The sequence below is a fragment of the Syngnathus typhle genome, linkage group LG13 (genome assembly GCF_033458585.1).
Source record: "Syngnathus typhle isolate RoL2023-S1 ecotype Sweden linkage group LG13, RoL_Styp_1.0, whole genome shotgun sequence".
Taxonomy (NCBI): domain Eukaryota; kingdom Metazoa; phylum Chordata; class Actinopteri; order Syngnathiformes; family Syngnathidae; genus Syngnathus; species Syngnathus typhle.
Window position 1 is genome coordinate 3,840,755 of NC_083750.1, and position 14,919 is coordinate 3,855,673.

The 14,919-nt window shown below is 41.8% G+C and overlaps 2 protein-coding genes and 1 long non-coding RNA gene across 3 annotated transcripts; 1 reads left to right on the top strand and 2 right to left on the bottom strand.

Annotated features, from left to right (window-relative positions):
* Positions 1-822: 822 nt before the first annotated feature.
* On the bottom strand, positions 823-1,966 carry LOC133165764 (uncharacterized). Its single transcript, XR_009717657.1, has 2 exons — positions 1,876-1,966; positions 823-1,293 (listed from the first exon to the last, which is right to left on the bottom strand). It is a non-coding gene; the product is annotated as an uncharacterized LOC133165764 (long non-coding RNA).
* On the top strand, positions 1,215-4,461 carry pter (phosphotriesterase related). The gene is made up of 5 exons (XM_061295621.1): positions 1,215-1,324; positions 1,747-2,192; positions 2,598-2,863; positions 3,500-3,640; positions 3,774-4,461. Exons 2-5 carry the CDS (start codon positions 1,761-1,763, stop codon positions 3,982-3,984), a joined length of 1,050 nt encoding a protein of 349 aa, XP_061151605.1. The 5' UTR covers positions 1,215-1,324; positions 1,747-1,760; the 3' UTR covers positions 3,985-4,461.
* Positions 4,462-4,506: 45 nt separating this feature from the next.
* LOC133165752 (complement C1q-like protein 3) lies at positions 4,507-8,203 on the bottom strand. Its single transcript, XM_061295630.1, has 2 exons — positions 7,592-8,203; positions 4,507-6,559 (listed from the first exon to the last, which is right to left on the bottom strand). Exons 1-2 carry the CDS (start codon positions 8,201-8,203, stop codon positions 6,380-6,382), a joined length of 792 nt encoding a protein of 263 aa, XP_061151614.1. The 3' UTR covers positions 4,507-6,379.
* Between the last annotated feature and the right edge of the window lie 6,716 nt (positions 8,204-14,919).

Sequence of the window (14,919 nt, forward strand, 5' to 3'; positions counted from 1 at the left end):
CAGCAGGCTTTAAGATATCGGCAAATATCGTATCGAAGTTCTTTATATCGATATTATATCGTATCGTGACAAAACCCGCGATTTACACCCCTATTATAAAGTGTCATAACATTTTTTTGCGTAATTCTTCTCGCAAAAATTATGATAGAATACAATAGAAAGTAATTCATACTGCACTTATATTGAGCGCTTACTTCAGGTATATCCAAAGTCCGGCCCGCGGCCCAAATCCGGCCCCCGATCAGATTTCATATGGCACGCAGCTTCGGTCTGTAATTCCTCCTATTACCAAAGGGTGGCAGCACCACCCCTCGCCGCTCATTTCTGCCATGGGGACTGCAAAGAAAACGAGGACAGTTGACATTGAGGGCCGTCGCTTTCAAGAGAAATTGGAATTACAATACTTCCTCGCTGAAAATCAAGGCAATTGTGTTTGTCTAATTTCTAAAGAGACGGTTGCCTTGTTCAAAATTTTCAACCTAAAGAAACACTAGCAGACTAAACATGCTTTACTGAAGTCAAATTCCTTGTTTGGCACGCTCAAACATGGCGAATAAAAAACGCTTGAATCTTGAATGCTGACACATACGACAAGCTAACAGGGAGTAACCGCGCTGATAAAGTGAAGCAGCTCCAAGCTGAAATGGCATCACAACAGCGATTCTTCACGCGGGGCTGTGAGTCAAAATTAAATAAAAAATAAATATTACTTAATATTAAATATTACGAAGTGGCCATGTTAATACTGTTGATGTTATAAACCTGTAGACATGACACAAACTATTACTTTCTGAAAGATATTGTAAATGACAACAGCAAAACTCACTTGTTTTATGTTTTAATAACAGACAAATTTGCATAACTCCTGTTTAAAATGTTCATGAGGCAAAAATCATTTTAAACTCATGTAAATGTAAGGTATTTCAAACAGTTTGTTCAATGTTATCTGACTCTTCAGATAAGAATGAAAGGCAGAATTTGTGTTTTTAGAGTTGTTCACATCTGCCTGAATGGCTTATATTTGGTTATTTTGTCATTTGAAAAATAAAGACAATTGTGACAATGAAATTTGTTTTATAAAAGTGTGTATTTGCATGAAATTTTTGTCGTTAAAAAATGTCTGAAAAATCTATTGGCCCCCGGGCCTCTTCACTTTATTAAATCCGGCTCTCCTTGCAAAAAGTTTGGACACCCCTTGGACTGGCTTACATGTCGTAAAATCTCGCGATGACGCCGCCTCCTTCCGTTCCTCACTCAAGCTGCCGTCGGACACATTGCAATCTTGCTGGTTCTCTATCCAAGTCGACAGAAATGCAGATTAAAGGTCAGCACTTTTTTTCCTCACACTTTAAACACATTTTTATGGAACTTAACGATGCGTTGCAACGCCAGCGCCCCTTTAGTGGTTTTGGCCGATATTATACAACTTGTTAGGTCGCAGCCTCCCTGAAATAGATAAGCAGCAGCCCCGATTTAGATCGTTAAGTCCCCACTTCCGGGCAATTGTCATTTCAAAATAATAGCGCGTTTTACTAATTTTCTAGCTTCCGTTATCAGCTTGTCATTTGCGAGTTGTAACAAAGGTGCCTAAGTGAAGTTCAGAGGCAAGTTTAAGTAATTTTATATTCTGGAGTCCAAAGGTTTTCGGTCTGTTGAGCATGTCTGCTACCCTGTCATTCATCACTTGCATTGTCTGGCACCCTGTCAAACATTAACACAATCTTGTTTTGCATGCACTCCATTCAGTTTGACGAGCTGTCATGGGCGAGCTGAGCGGAAAGGTCCAGACCGTCTTGGGTCTGCTGGACCCAGACCAGTTGGGCCGCACCATGACCCACGAGCACCTGACCATGACCTTTGAGTGCTGCTACGTACCCCCGCCACCAGAGTACCACCAAACAGCCGAGAACCCCTTCCAGATGCGCCACGGACACTGGCTGAGGCAGAACCCGTACAGCTGCCACGAGAACCTGCTCCTGTGCCAGGAAACGGAGGCTGTGCGTGATGAGCTGCTGGCCTACAAGAAGGCGGGCGGCGGGAGCGTGGTGGAGAACACCACCACGGGCATTGACCGGGATCTGCCCACCCTCAGGAGGCTGGCCAAAGAAACCGGGGTCAACATCGTGGCGGGGGCCGGCTACTATGTGGACTGCACGCACTCGGACGATACGAGGAAAACGAGTGTGGAGAAGGTGCGCACAAAAAATAGGTGACAATAGTGGGAAAAAAATGAGTGTAAAAATCCAAAACTTTCACATGTTGTATAGGAACAAAAAGTAAACATCACAAAAACAATACGGAAACATAAAGCAAGAAATACAATAATATATGGAAAAATAACACAAATAGAAGGAAAAAAAAATCTCAAATAATAGGAAAAAATTGACGGACTGAAACAAAGTAAGAAAGTACGAAAAAAAGTTTGAAAAAATATTTGACCAAAATACACTTTTCAAACATCCTCATCTTTATCACGTTACTTTTTTCCTAAAACTGTTTGTGTCATTTGTTTGAATTTGTATTCATTTATAATAACGCTCAATATTTTCCAGAATTGTTTAGTTTGTTTCTGACACTAATTGCGCTTTCCTTACCAGCTGACAGACATCATCATAGGCGAGGTCCTCCACGGTGCCGATGGGACGGACATCCGCTGCGGCGTGATCGGTGAGATCGGCACCGGCTGGCCCATCACGGACAGCGAGAGGAAGGTGCTGCAGGCGGCGGCCCATGCCCAAGCCCAGCTCGGCTGCCCGGTCATCATCCATCCCGGCCGCAACGCCGCCGCTCCGGCCGAGGTCGTCCGCATTCTTCAGGAAGCAGGGGGCGACATCGGCAAGACGGTCATGTCGCATCTGGACAGGTGAGGAGCATGCTGGGACACGCATAGCTAATAATGTCATACAAGTATTTGTAGTAGTTGTATATAGTTGTATAAAATGTACAACAATTATTTGGTGAAACATCATGATATTATTTTTCACAAGATTATGCCCATTTTCTTTTTTTTAAACTTTTTTTCTCAAAGAGTACATATTGTCAATCAGTGGAATTGCAAAATAAATGAGGCGGAAAAAAATGGGCTTTTTAAAAAATCGCAAAATTGTGGAACTTGATATTAAAGTTTATTTTTGGAAAATATTCAGTTTTATCTCAGTAATTAACATTATCAAAAAAAATCTGAAAAAATATACACAATTGTTTCATCTTTTGTCAGAAATATACAATTTGGATTTTTAAAAGATATGACTTTCTCTTTAAATTTTACATTTTTCCCCTCCAAATATATCTTATTCTTTGAAGCAATTTTCAATTGACAATTGTATTAATACTGCTGGCAATGCATGTAACCCCTCAAGCTAATTCCTCTGCTGTAATTGAGTTTTACAACTTGTACTTTGAACCGACCGTGAAGTTAATCATTCCACAATTCACCTTTGCTACAATGGCTCCAGATTTATTTATGTATTTGTTTAATCTCGTGTTTATGTCGTTGCAGGACCATCTTCAGCTACTCTGAACTTCTGGATTTCGCTGAGAACGGGAGTTACCTGGAATACGACCTCTTTGGATTGGAGACTCTTAACTACGTCTTCAACCGGGACGTGGACATGCCCAGTGACAGCCAGAGAATCAACGCGTCAGTACACCAGTGAACCTTCACTTGTTGAAAAATAACTACAGTATATATTTTACATGATCTGAGACACTCGAGAACTTAAGTGTGTCATTGTTTTTTTCCCCTCCTCCTCTTCTTCTTCCTGCACGTTCAGCTTGGTCTTCCTGGTGAAAGAAGGCTACGAGGACAAGATCGTGATCGCGCACGACATCCACACCAAGGACCGCCTGTGCAAGTACGGCGGCCACGGCTACTCGCACATCCTGCTCAACATTGTGCCCAAGATGCTGACGCGGGGCATCTCACAGACGCAGGTAGACAAGATTCTGGTAGACAACCCCAAACGCTGGCTCACCTTCAAATGAAGAATGGCAAAAAAAAAAGGCCGGCAGTTTTTTTTTTTTTCTCATTTGTTTAATGAAGCCGTAATGATTTTCTTTTTCATTGTGGGATGACGAGCCAACAGTGAGATGTAATGTGACAGTAATGAAATAATTTGGGCCTTCGATCAATCACGGGATGCAATTTTGTCTCTTGTAATGAAGATGCTCATGATGAAATTAAGCACTGTAAGTAGCCCACACTGATTTATTTGCTGGACACATTTGGATTCCAAGAGCATTTTGAGTTGTTGAATAGATTAATCGGACATTATTAGCATTTTTAAATCGGAAAAAATAGGCAATTTTCCTGCTCTTTTTTTTTTTTTAAATACATTATATCAGTAAAAACATCACAATCATGACATGGAACTGTTTTAATTCTTTTAATTTGTATTCATCCATATACATATTCTATTTTGATCAAAATAAAATAAAAACATTGACATAGCAATTCAGGTATTTAGTAAGTAGTAGTCAGTTTTTTTTTTTCGCATTTAGTCTATATTGCTGGGATCCCCGTATCGCTGGAACGATCACTTTTAAAGAAAGCAACAAAAAAACAAAAAAAATGTTTGTTTAGCCATTCCCAGAGCATCGTCAAAGAGAGTCAGCCATTTTCAACATGCTGTAAAACAGGTTGTAAAAAGAATATACTCACATGGGGACTGTTCAATAGTATTAATTCGCTTTTAAAAAAAAAACTAACCAAATCTGGACATATGGACTTCAGTCTGACACCAGACATTTCTTATATCTTCATTAAACTTCAAGTGGGTATGACAAGTGAACACCTTGAGGCAGACAACCATGTTTTGCTTATTTGAAGGATTGCTGGCGATACCGTACAACCCTTTTCTTAAGTTATTTCCACACAAGTTTCATTCATATACACTATCACAAACTATGTTCAGGTTCCGAAGTACAAATTTAGTCCACAGAGACTCACGTAAATGTATTTCTTATTGGGATTAAATACATTGACTATAATTGTCAGCTTTCATTCACTAGCAGCCATGTGTAAACTCCAAACAAACCCGTTCCAGTCCATGTCACAAAAGCACACGCGTGTTAGCATAGCTGCCGCTTCCTAACGAGCACGCCGCTCATCAGTATGCCGCGGCCGCTGTCATGTCACGGCGGCGGCAAACGAGTCGGCCCCCTCGGCGGCGCGTCTAACGGGAGGGCCCAGATGAAGGACGCGCTCTCCTCTCTCGTCTGGGAACAGGTGGCTTCACAGGGTGACTTCATGCCATGATCAATGGCCGCCGCGGTCGGGGCCAAACTTTTGATGAATCTTGCGGGAGGATTAAAACTGTAAATTATATATAATATTCATATTTGGAAGAGAGTGGTGTCGGGGAGGGGGTTGACAGCGGGTGGATCGATGGCGTGTCACCCGGGGGGTCAAGGACATGTTGCTGTCATGTGTGCTGACGAACCGTTTGGCCAGCGAGCCGCCTGACCAACTGTCCTTTTGGACGAGAAGGACGGCATTTTTATTTCAAGATGGCAGCTTTTTGGAATCATGCGTCACTCCAGATTGCTTCAAAATGCAATCTATTTTCTCCAAATAAAAACACAGATTAAAGATGCAGCTTTGGGGACATCTGTAAGTCTCTTGTTATTTTTCTGCACTTTCTGAGATGCCCTAAGATGGCGTCAAAGCCATGTTCAATGGAAATTGTGTGCTTTGGCGCCATCTTGTGGCATCATGCTGTCAAGCAATGTGACATGGAAGGGTGAGGAGGAGCAGACACTCATAGAAAAATAGTGATTTGGCGCATCTTTTGACATTTCTAATCAGTTATAAACCTGTTGGCTGGGGTGTCAATTACTTGTTTACGACATTATGCGACTATGAGGGTACAAATGGTGCGCAATGTCGACCCTGAGCATCTTTAAAGCAGTGGAGTAAAAGCACACACTATCAGGATAATCGTTCAGATACGTTTGACAACTGAATGAGTCATTTCTGACTTTGATCGGAAAACATTGCTCAAAACACTACCAATCCGTTCCATTCACAAGGCTTGCCGAACGAATGAACTATAGTGAGCCTAAAACAGATCCAAGGGGCGCTACTGAGAAAGCATTCTGAAGCGTTGTGTATAATTTTGGTTCAAGACACACATGTATAGCATGTTATATTATACGGCAGCAGCTACATTACAACATGGCAGCGCTTCACAGTTCATCCAGCTGTACATCAATCAGGCTACATGTCAACAATTACATTACAATCTCCCCGGCAGGCTCGTTTGGTGAACAAGGACGATGCGAAGCTCTGTCTCTACTAATCCAACAAGTAATGGAGCGTACGAGGGAGGAAGCAAGCGAGAGAGAGAGAGAGCGAGTGGACGAGCCCCTGGGTTTGTTTTCAGTCGGCGTACAACATGAAGCCCGAAAAGGTGCTGTACTTGTTGTTGTTGCCGCCGTGCGCCTTGCCACCGTCCAGCTTGATGTAGATCTCGTCGCCGGGCTCTAGGTGCAGCACCACGCTGTTGCTGGCGTAGTCGTAGTTCTGGTCGGCGTCCTGCGCAATGGCACTGGCTCGCACCTGAGACGGGACGAAGTGGATAAACGTGGGAGGGACACTTGTTTAGGTTCACCTGCATTATCCAGTGATTGCTGAGACAGATGATGATGCTCCATTTAAATAATAATAATAATAATAATGATTACATTTGCATAGTAGGTCTCTAAGATGTGTACACATAAAATAAATGCACAATAAAATAGATCAAAACTATTAACAACATCCATTATAAAATAAAAAGAATCAACAGTTATTCTTAATGTTATGTTTATTATCGCAGTGGTGTAGAAGCAGATTGCATCAACTTTTGCTAGTTTTTTGGCAACTTGGGAGGAGCAGAATAATATTAGGAACAGCTCTCAGCTTGAACCATATGTACAACCATATGTAGTTCATAGTTGCACATAGATCTATTTACTAATAATAACTACACTTAGATAACTTGGACAAAGTAGCTATATATTACATGTGATAAATATATAATGTTACATGCTACTATCAAAACGTGTCCCATATATAGAAAATGATATGTATATATGTGTATAGAGATACATTATTTTTTTTACTTTTGTTACAGTCGTAAGTGAAATAAATAAATAAATAAATAAATAAATCATGTTTATTTGGACCATTACTGATATGAAATTATCACCCATAACTGCTGCGATAAATACTCTTATGTTGGCTCACATAAGATTGTCTAGATACACTTAAGTATCTTCTGAGTTTAGGGTATATTTAATACTTTGGTGTCAAATTTATTACACATCTGAACATAAGAAAGAAAATAAAAACATTAAAGAATGTGCACATTGGCAACAATTCCATAGGATTCCTATATTTGCCAATATGTGGTTTTAAGAGTCGTTTATGATTCGATACGGTTGGTGGGCTTGGGGTCAGCCAGTTTGCGGTGTATTTAATCACTTTAATTATGCAAACGAAGTTAGAGGAGTGTGCGTAACGCGCGTCCGTAAAAAGCTTCGCGTAAAAGCGTTCAAACGAGCTGCAAATGCATGTGTCGTTTTCAAGCTTGTTGTGATGTGCGCCCACCTGGTTATTCTTGCAGAGGTCTGCCCACATGCTGGTTCCGTCGCCACCACGCATCAGCACGTGATACGTGAAGTAGTAAATCCCCGGTATGGAGCACGTGAACTTGCCGGTAGCCGGATCATAGTGGTTGCCCAGGTTGGTGACCACGTCGTCGAACTTGAGCACCTCATAGCCCTCGTGTTGCTTCTTGAGTCCTGCATAGAAGGCAATCTTTGGCACCGTGTTGTACGTGGCCGCGCTAATGGCCCCCGTGGGTCCGCTCGCTCCCGATGGACCCGGAGGACCGGGCGCTCCTCGTTCCCCAGGCGGGCCGGCGGGTCCGGGCGGTCCGGGCTCCCCCACGGGGCCCCTCGGACCCGTCCTCCCCGCGCGTCCCGGCTCGCCTTGCGGACCCTGAATGAAGGTGGGCAGCGATTGCACCAGGCGGTTGTCTTTGACCGGTTCACTGGCCGCCTTCGCTGGCACCGTGGTGGTCCCCTGGGGGTCGCACACCATTTGGCAGGCGCCGAGCATCTCGTAGCGGGCTGGGGTTCCGGCGGAGTTGACCATGGCCGGGATGAGCACCATCAGAACCAAAACCAGCGCCACGCCGCACACACCGGTCGCGATCATGTGCGCCCTGCGGAGCGGCTGAGTCCTGCGAGCCTGGTGGTCTTCCAGCCTGCTTGCGGGTGGTACCGGAGCCGGAGGGAGAAGAAGCGCAGACAAGGCGTACTTCGGAAACTTTTACGATTGTCCCTTGGACGCGCGCTGGGGAAGCATCCGCAGCTTTTTACGCGCTTCTGCGGCATCCGTCCGAATGGCGCATCTCCTCCTCTACCTCAATAGAAACAATAATAATAATAGGTGGGAGGGGGTAAAAAAAAACACAAGAAGAACGTTGTATGAAAGGATTCAATCTACTCAACATATGTTACGGTGTTGGTTTCTACCCACAGTGCACAGAGAGAGAATTCAAATGCCTGCTTGCTCTGGTGGGCAAAGGAAGGGGGGCGGGAGGAGGTGATGGATGGGAGCAGAGAATACATGCTTTTCTTCAATCACACCGCGGGAAGTCAACAACAACAACAAAAACATCACCGAGGCGTGATTAGAATGTCCCACAGTGCACACGCGCGGACTGTGTAAACACAATTTCCATGAATAAAACACAAAAAGCATCAGAGCAATGGAACTCCTCAGAACATTGGAGTTCAAATGTGTCTCAAAACAGATTACATTGAAAAAAAGTTCAAGGCAACACAAAATTTGAAGTTGGGTGATTAAAGAAAAAAATTATAATTGAGAAGCACTGGCTTAAAGTAGTAACCCAAACTGGTTGAAATAGCTAACCTAAAAGGGACCAACAAAGGAAGTCAATGACATGATGTGATGATATGTTTGTTTTGTTTTTCTGCGTGGGAATTATTTACAAGATTGGTCACTAGCAAACTGTTAGCCCAATTAGGAACATTAAAACACACACACACACACACACACAAAGAAATCTGTGCAGGTCCTTTGCCATCGGGTCACACCTCAGTGACTCCCTGAGTCCAATTTATCATGTGAGGAAAATCTATAGAGTAAGTGAAAAGAAGGAGGGAGTGACTGGGAAGAGGCAGTGAAGGATGACTCTGCACAGACATGCGCATCAAATAAAAGTCAAATCAAAAGTGGGCCGTCACTTGATCAATTATGCCACTCAAATCAGACATTACCGGCTTCCTCCAACCCAAACTCCAACGTGCGTAAACAGGACGCTAATCTCATCGCCTTTATTCGACGATGTCACATCGATTGCCGAGATTAAAAACAAACGTCTCAATAAAAATTCATCTGAGATTTTTTTTTTTCTTTTGAGTGATGAAGGGCCAATTCTTGTTGAGGAGGGGAAATAATGATGTGCTGGCGGATGTGCGGGCTGTCACTCACCTCGCTGCAGGTGAGGAGATAGATGGCCCGCGAACTTTGGAACACTCGTCATCAAATTATCAAGTTTCAAAAATGAAAACCCTGTGAAGTCATACAAAATAGCAACAAGAGGTCAGTTCAGTGAGCATTAAATGGTTCATTTTGATTTTTGTACTGGCCCAGTTGTATACCTAAAAAGGTGGCTGGCAAAAACGAAAAAAACCCAAAAAACTGTCACTGCTAATAAGGGCCATCTTCAGGGATGGTCAAGTGAAGGAGTTAGATACTCCATGAATAATGTAGCGTAGCTTTTCAAGCAGCACTAATCATTGTTGCATATGATAATGGCAGTGGGTTTTTTTTTTTAGCCCTCAGTGGGTTCCTTTCTTTAAATTTTTTTCACTTTTTATTTCCATTTTGTTGGAAGGAAGGGATCAAAAAGTTTATGACCAGCAGAAATCATTGGCATTTTTTTGGGCAAGTGCACGGAGAATGTGCCCCAGTGGTTACGACTCCAGCAGATTATCTTTAGTTACTTAGTTATACCTGTACCATTAAAACTGCTGTCTATTATTTTTGTCTGTTTTACTTTGGTCACTTGTTGCTAGGCAGAACACATGGGCACTTGTTCAAGCAAACTCACATTATTCTTTTTATTTGTAGTAGTAGCAGTATCGTTATATATACGTTTTATGTTGTACTTCAAAGCCACTTGTTGTTAGGCAGGATTCATGGGGCTCAACCAAAACTGCCCCTGGCTACATAGTATGAAAACCTCTATGTCATTATTACGAGTTGTGATAGGAGTATTGGTTGCAGTTATAATACTAGTAAAAAAACATATGATTGGGCTTTTAATTAATTAAATACTCATTGACAAGATTTGATTAATAAGCAAATTAATTCACCAATAAATGAAAACTTCCATGAAGCGTTGCTAGGCAGAATTTGTGGAACTTATTACCTGCTCAATAAGTCTATATTTAGACACGTTTATATGGTTACTCTGTGTCAATATAGATCACATCTTCTGCATGTGATGAGGTGCTGTATGCTCACGCAAAGCTACTTTCAAAACAAAATGTTTGTCGATTAGGGTGTTTTGTTATCATATGAAAATGGCAGTGTTAATCACCTTAGAGAAAAGAACACATTTTCAGTGGGTGAGGGCGGTGAGCGAGAGGGAGAATATAGTACATAAAGGCGCAGTGTGACATACTGCCGTGGCTGTGAGTCAGTCCACGGGCACTTGTTAGCCTCTATTCTTTCTCTTTTTATTCCTCCACACAGTTCCAGTGAGTCAGGCAAGCCTCATTGACCACGGCCATCTCAAAAGAGCACCAGCCACCACTCCTGCAATTGCACACACGCACACACAAAAACATCATTTCAAACAGCAGCTAAATTAAGGGGGTGTCCATTGTTGACTTTCATGTGCGGCAAAGTGTACTCACCTCGGGCCCAAAAGTCATGAAAGATTCCTCCGGCGGGCCTGACAGCCGCTTTTGACGTTCATTTACAGCCAGTCAAGGCAGCAGTCCCTGGAGGGAGGGGGGGGGGGAGTAGGGGGGGGTGTCTGATGATTCCTGACATCTGGACAAGCAGATGTTCAGAGGACATGAATAAAACATGGAGCACGGATTGTCTAATAGAATGTGTGAGGGTGCGAGAAGTCCACAAGACGGAGATGAGAGATACTGCATGAAATATGGATGCTGTGTATGAAGGCTGGGGGTGGGAGAAATCTCGTTTAGGCGGGGGTCAGAGTATGGTGGATCCTCGAGTGGTTCTTTCATTACCCGGGAGATGTGGACATTTCATAAGGTACACCTGCAAGATTAAATCACATTCCTTTACTAAAGTAGTTATCATATAAAATAAGTGTACCACTGATGTTAGCAGCATGAGTGGTTCATAATATTAGGAACAGATCTTTTTTTTTTGTGATGTACCACATAACATGATCATAGCACATTGACTTGCACAGATATCAGACACAAACCAAATTTTAATTTTTTTTGTACAGATAATATGATAGTTAATGTTTCCTTGAAGGGAAATAGTTTGCCACTACCGTTCGAAACTTTGGAGTCAAGTATAATTTAATACTATTTTTTAACAAATAGCACTATAAGGTAACAATAAATCCATCAAAAATACAGCATCAACATTTTCTATAATAAGGACATTTCTAAGAAACCTCAAACTTAAGAGTATACAGCAGCGGATGTAAGAAGTCTACACACCCCTGTTTAAGCGGGCATGGGACAAATGGTCATCAGCAATTGTAGGACACATAAACAAATTTCAATAAGCCAAATACGCATATTTTGGGGGGTGGAAGACACACAAACTCTAGCCGAGAAACCAAGATTCAAACCCATAACCTTCGAGCCACCCAAAAAACATCCTATCACACAACGTGCAAAATTCTTTTGTTATGTGTTTTCTGAGATGGATAGCCCAATATAAGGCACACAGTAGCAGAAGGTAGCTTTTTCAGGTGTACCTAATGGAGTGGCCTGGAGGGAGTCAAGGTGGGACGCATTTATTATGTGATACACCTGTGGACATGATGACAGAAGGTGTTGGAGGAGGTGGGAGACAGCAGAAGGTGACACTGTTGCTCTCTGATAAAAACATTTGAAAGATATTATGTAGAAAGAAATTAGTGTGGATAGAAAGCTTTTTATTTCAGACAACTTGTTTACCGTGTAAACTTTGTAAAAGCTGTGAAACAGTCGGTATGGATGTGCAGGGAACGCCGCAGCGGAGGCGTGTTTCATTACGGCATAAGACTAGACTAGATAAGAATACCTGTCCGTTCCATAGCCAAACAGTTGTCACTATAACTTCTCAAAGAATTTTTCTACATTGGAGACATTGCTCGGTTAATTTAGTTTAGTTTAAAAAAATAACAGTAGTTTAATAAGAGGCAAATCAAACTGCTTGAAAACCAAACACACACATCATAGCAAAAAATATTGCACTGTTCTTTGGTCACACGCTGGTCTTTTATAATTGTTTGTCCTTTCTTTCTTCACTTTTCCTTCCCTCCTTCCCTCTCTTGTTCTTTTGCGTGCGGAAAGGCCAAAGCAAAAGGCTGCACTCGACAGCGCCGCTCCGCAGGGGGGAGAACAGATTGCGATATCACGTCGCCCACCCAAAGCTGCTTCTGTGTCCAAGCAATCATGGCAGAGGCGGAGCATATTTAATTATCACTGGTTTTAGATATAAAATTATATAAATAATGTTAAATATATAAATAAATAATATCTATCCATCCATCTATCCATCCATCCATCCATCTATTTATCTATACATCTATATCTATCTATCTATCTATATATGTATCTATATATATAGATACACATCTATATCTATATATGTATATATATATTCTATTGTCTATTCTAAAATATATAAATAAATAATATCTATCCATCTATCTATCCATCCATCCATCCATCCATCCATCCATCCATCCATCCATCCATCCATCCATCCATCCATCCATCCATCCATCCATCCATCCATCCATCCATCCATCCATCCATACATGCGTACATACATACATACATACATACATACATACATACATAACTACCATTCAAAAGTTTGGGGTCACCCAAACAATTTTGTGTTTTCCATGAAAAGTCACACTTATTCACCACCATACGTTGTGAAATGAATAGAAAATAGAGTCAAGACATTGACAAGGTTAGAAATAATGATTTGTATTTTTTTTACATCAAACTTTGCTTTCGTCAAAGAATCCTCCATTTTCAGCAATTACAGCATTGCAGACTTTTGGCATTCTAGCTGTTAATTTGTTGAGGTAATCTGGAGAAATTGCACCCCACGCTTCTAGAAGCAGCTCCCACAAGTTGGATTGGTTGGATGGGCACTTCTTGCGTACCATACGGTCAAGCTGCTCCCACAACAGCTCAATGGGGTTCAAATCTGGTGACTGCGCTGGCCACTCCATTACCGATAGAATACCAGCTGCCTGCTTCTTCTCTAAATAGTTCTTGCACAATTTGGAGGTGTGTTTTGGGTCATTGTCCTGTTGTAGGATGAAATTGGCTCCAATCAAGCGCTGTCCACTGGGTATGGCATGGCGTTGCAAAATGGAGTGATAGGCTTCCTTATTCAGAATCCCTTTTACCCTGTACAAATCTCCCACCTTACCAGCACCAAAGCAACCCCAGACATTACCTCCACCATGCTTAACAGATGGCGTCAGGCATTCTTCCAGCATCTTTTCAGTTGTTCTGCGTCTCACAAACATTCTTCTTTGTGATCCAAACACCTCAAACTTGGATCCATCCGTCCACAACACTTTTTTCCAGTCTTCCTCTGTCCAATGTCTGTGTTCGTCTGCCCATCTTAATCTTTTTCTTTTATTGGCCAGTCTCAGATATGGCTTTCTCTTTGCCACTCTGCCCTGAAGCACAGAATCCCGCAGCCGCCTTTTCACTGTAGATGTTGACACTGGTGTTTTGTGGGTACTATTTAATCAAGATGCCAGTTTGGGACCTGTGAGGCGTCTGTTTCTCAAACTAGAGACTCTAATGTACTTATCTTCTTGCTCAGTTGTGCAACGCGGCCTCCCACTTGTTTTTCTACTCTGGTTAGAGCCTGTTTGTGCTGTCTTCTGAAGGGAGTAGTACACACCGCTGTAGGAAACCTTCAATTTCTTAGCAATTTCTCGCATGGAATAGCCTTCATTTCTAAGAACAAGAATAGACTGTCGAGTTTCAGATGAAAGTCCTTTTTTTCTGGCCATTTTGAGCGTTTAATTGACCCCACAAATGTGATGCTCCAGAAACTCAATCTGCTCAAAGGAAGGTCATTTTTGTAGCTTCTGTAAAGAGCTAAACTGTTTTCAGATGTGTGAACATGATTGCACAAGGGTTTTCTAATCATCAGTTAGCCTTCTGAGCCAATGAGCAAACACATTGTACCATTAGAACACTGGAGTGATAGTTGCTGGAAATGGGCCTCTATACATCTATGTAGATATTGCACCAAAAAACAGACATTTACAGCTAGAATAGTCATTTACCACATTAGCAATGTATAGAGTGTATTTCTTTAAAGTTAAGACTAGTTTAAAGTTATCTTCATTGAAAAGTACAGTGCTTTTCCTTCCAAAATAAGGACATTTCAATGTGACCCCAAACTTTTGAACGGTAGTGTACATACATACATACATACATACGTACATATTATATATATATATATATATATATATATATATATATATATATATATATATATATATATATAATATATAATTCTATAGCCAGCTAAAGATTTTTACTAACCTCCCCGAATAATGTTGATAATATAATACACTAAACATTGTATGGCTCAGGAAGGACAAAGGATTTCCTTCCTTGCTCGACAATGGCACTGATTGCCAGCAACTG

Excerpts from the sequence above, each read along its gene's own strand:
- pter (XM_061295621.1), top strand. The coding sequence starts at position 1,761 with ATGGGCGAGCTGAGCGGAAAGGTCCAGACCGTCTTGGGTCTGCTGGAC. Across the intron at positions 2,864-3,499 it reads GTCATGTCGCATCTGGACAG|GACCATCTTCAGCTACTCTG; the intron begins GTGAGGAGCATG and ends ATGTCGTTGCAG. Across the intron at positions 3,641-3,773 it reads GACAGCCAGAGAATCAACGC|CTTGGTCTTCCTGGTGAAAG; the intron begins GTCAGTACACCA and ends CTGCACGTTCAG.
- LOC133165752 (XM_061295630.1), bottom strand. The coding sequence starts at position 8,203 with ATGATCGCGACCGGTGTGTGCGGCGTGGCGCTGGTTTTGGTTCTGATG. Across the intron at positions 6,560-7,591 it reads ACCTCTGCAAGAATAACCAG|GTGCGAGCCAGTGCCATTGC; the intron begins GTGGGCGCACAT and ends GTCCCGTCTCAG.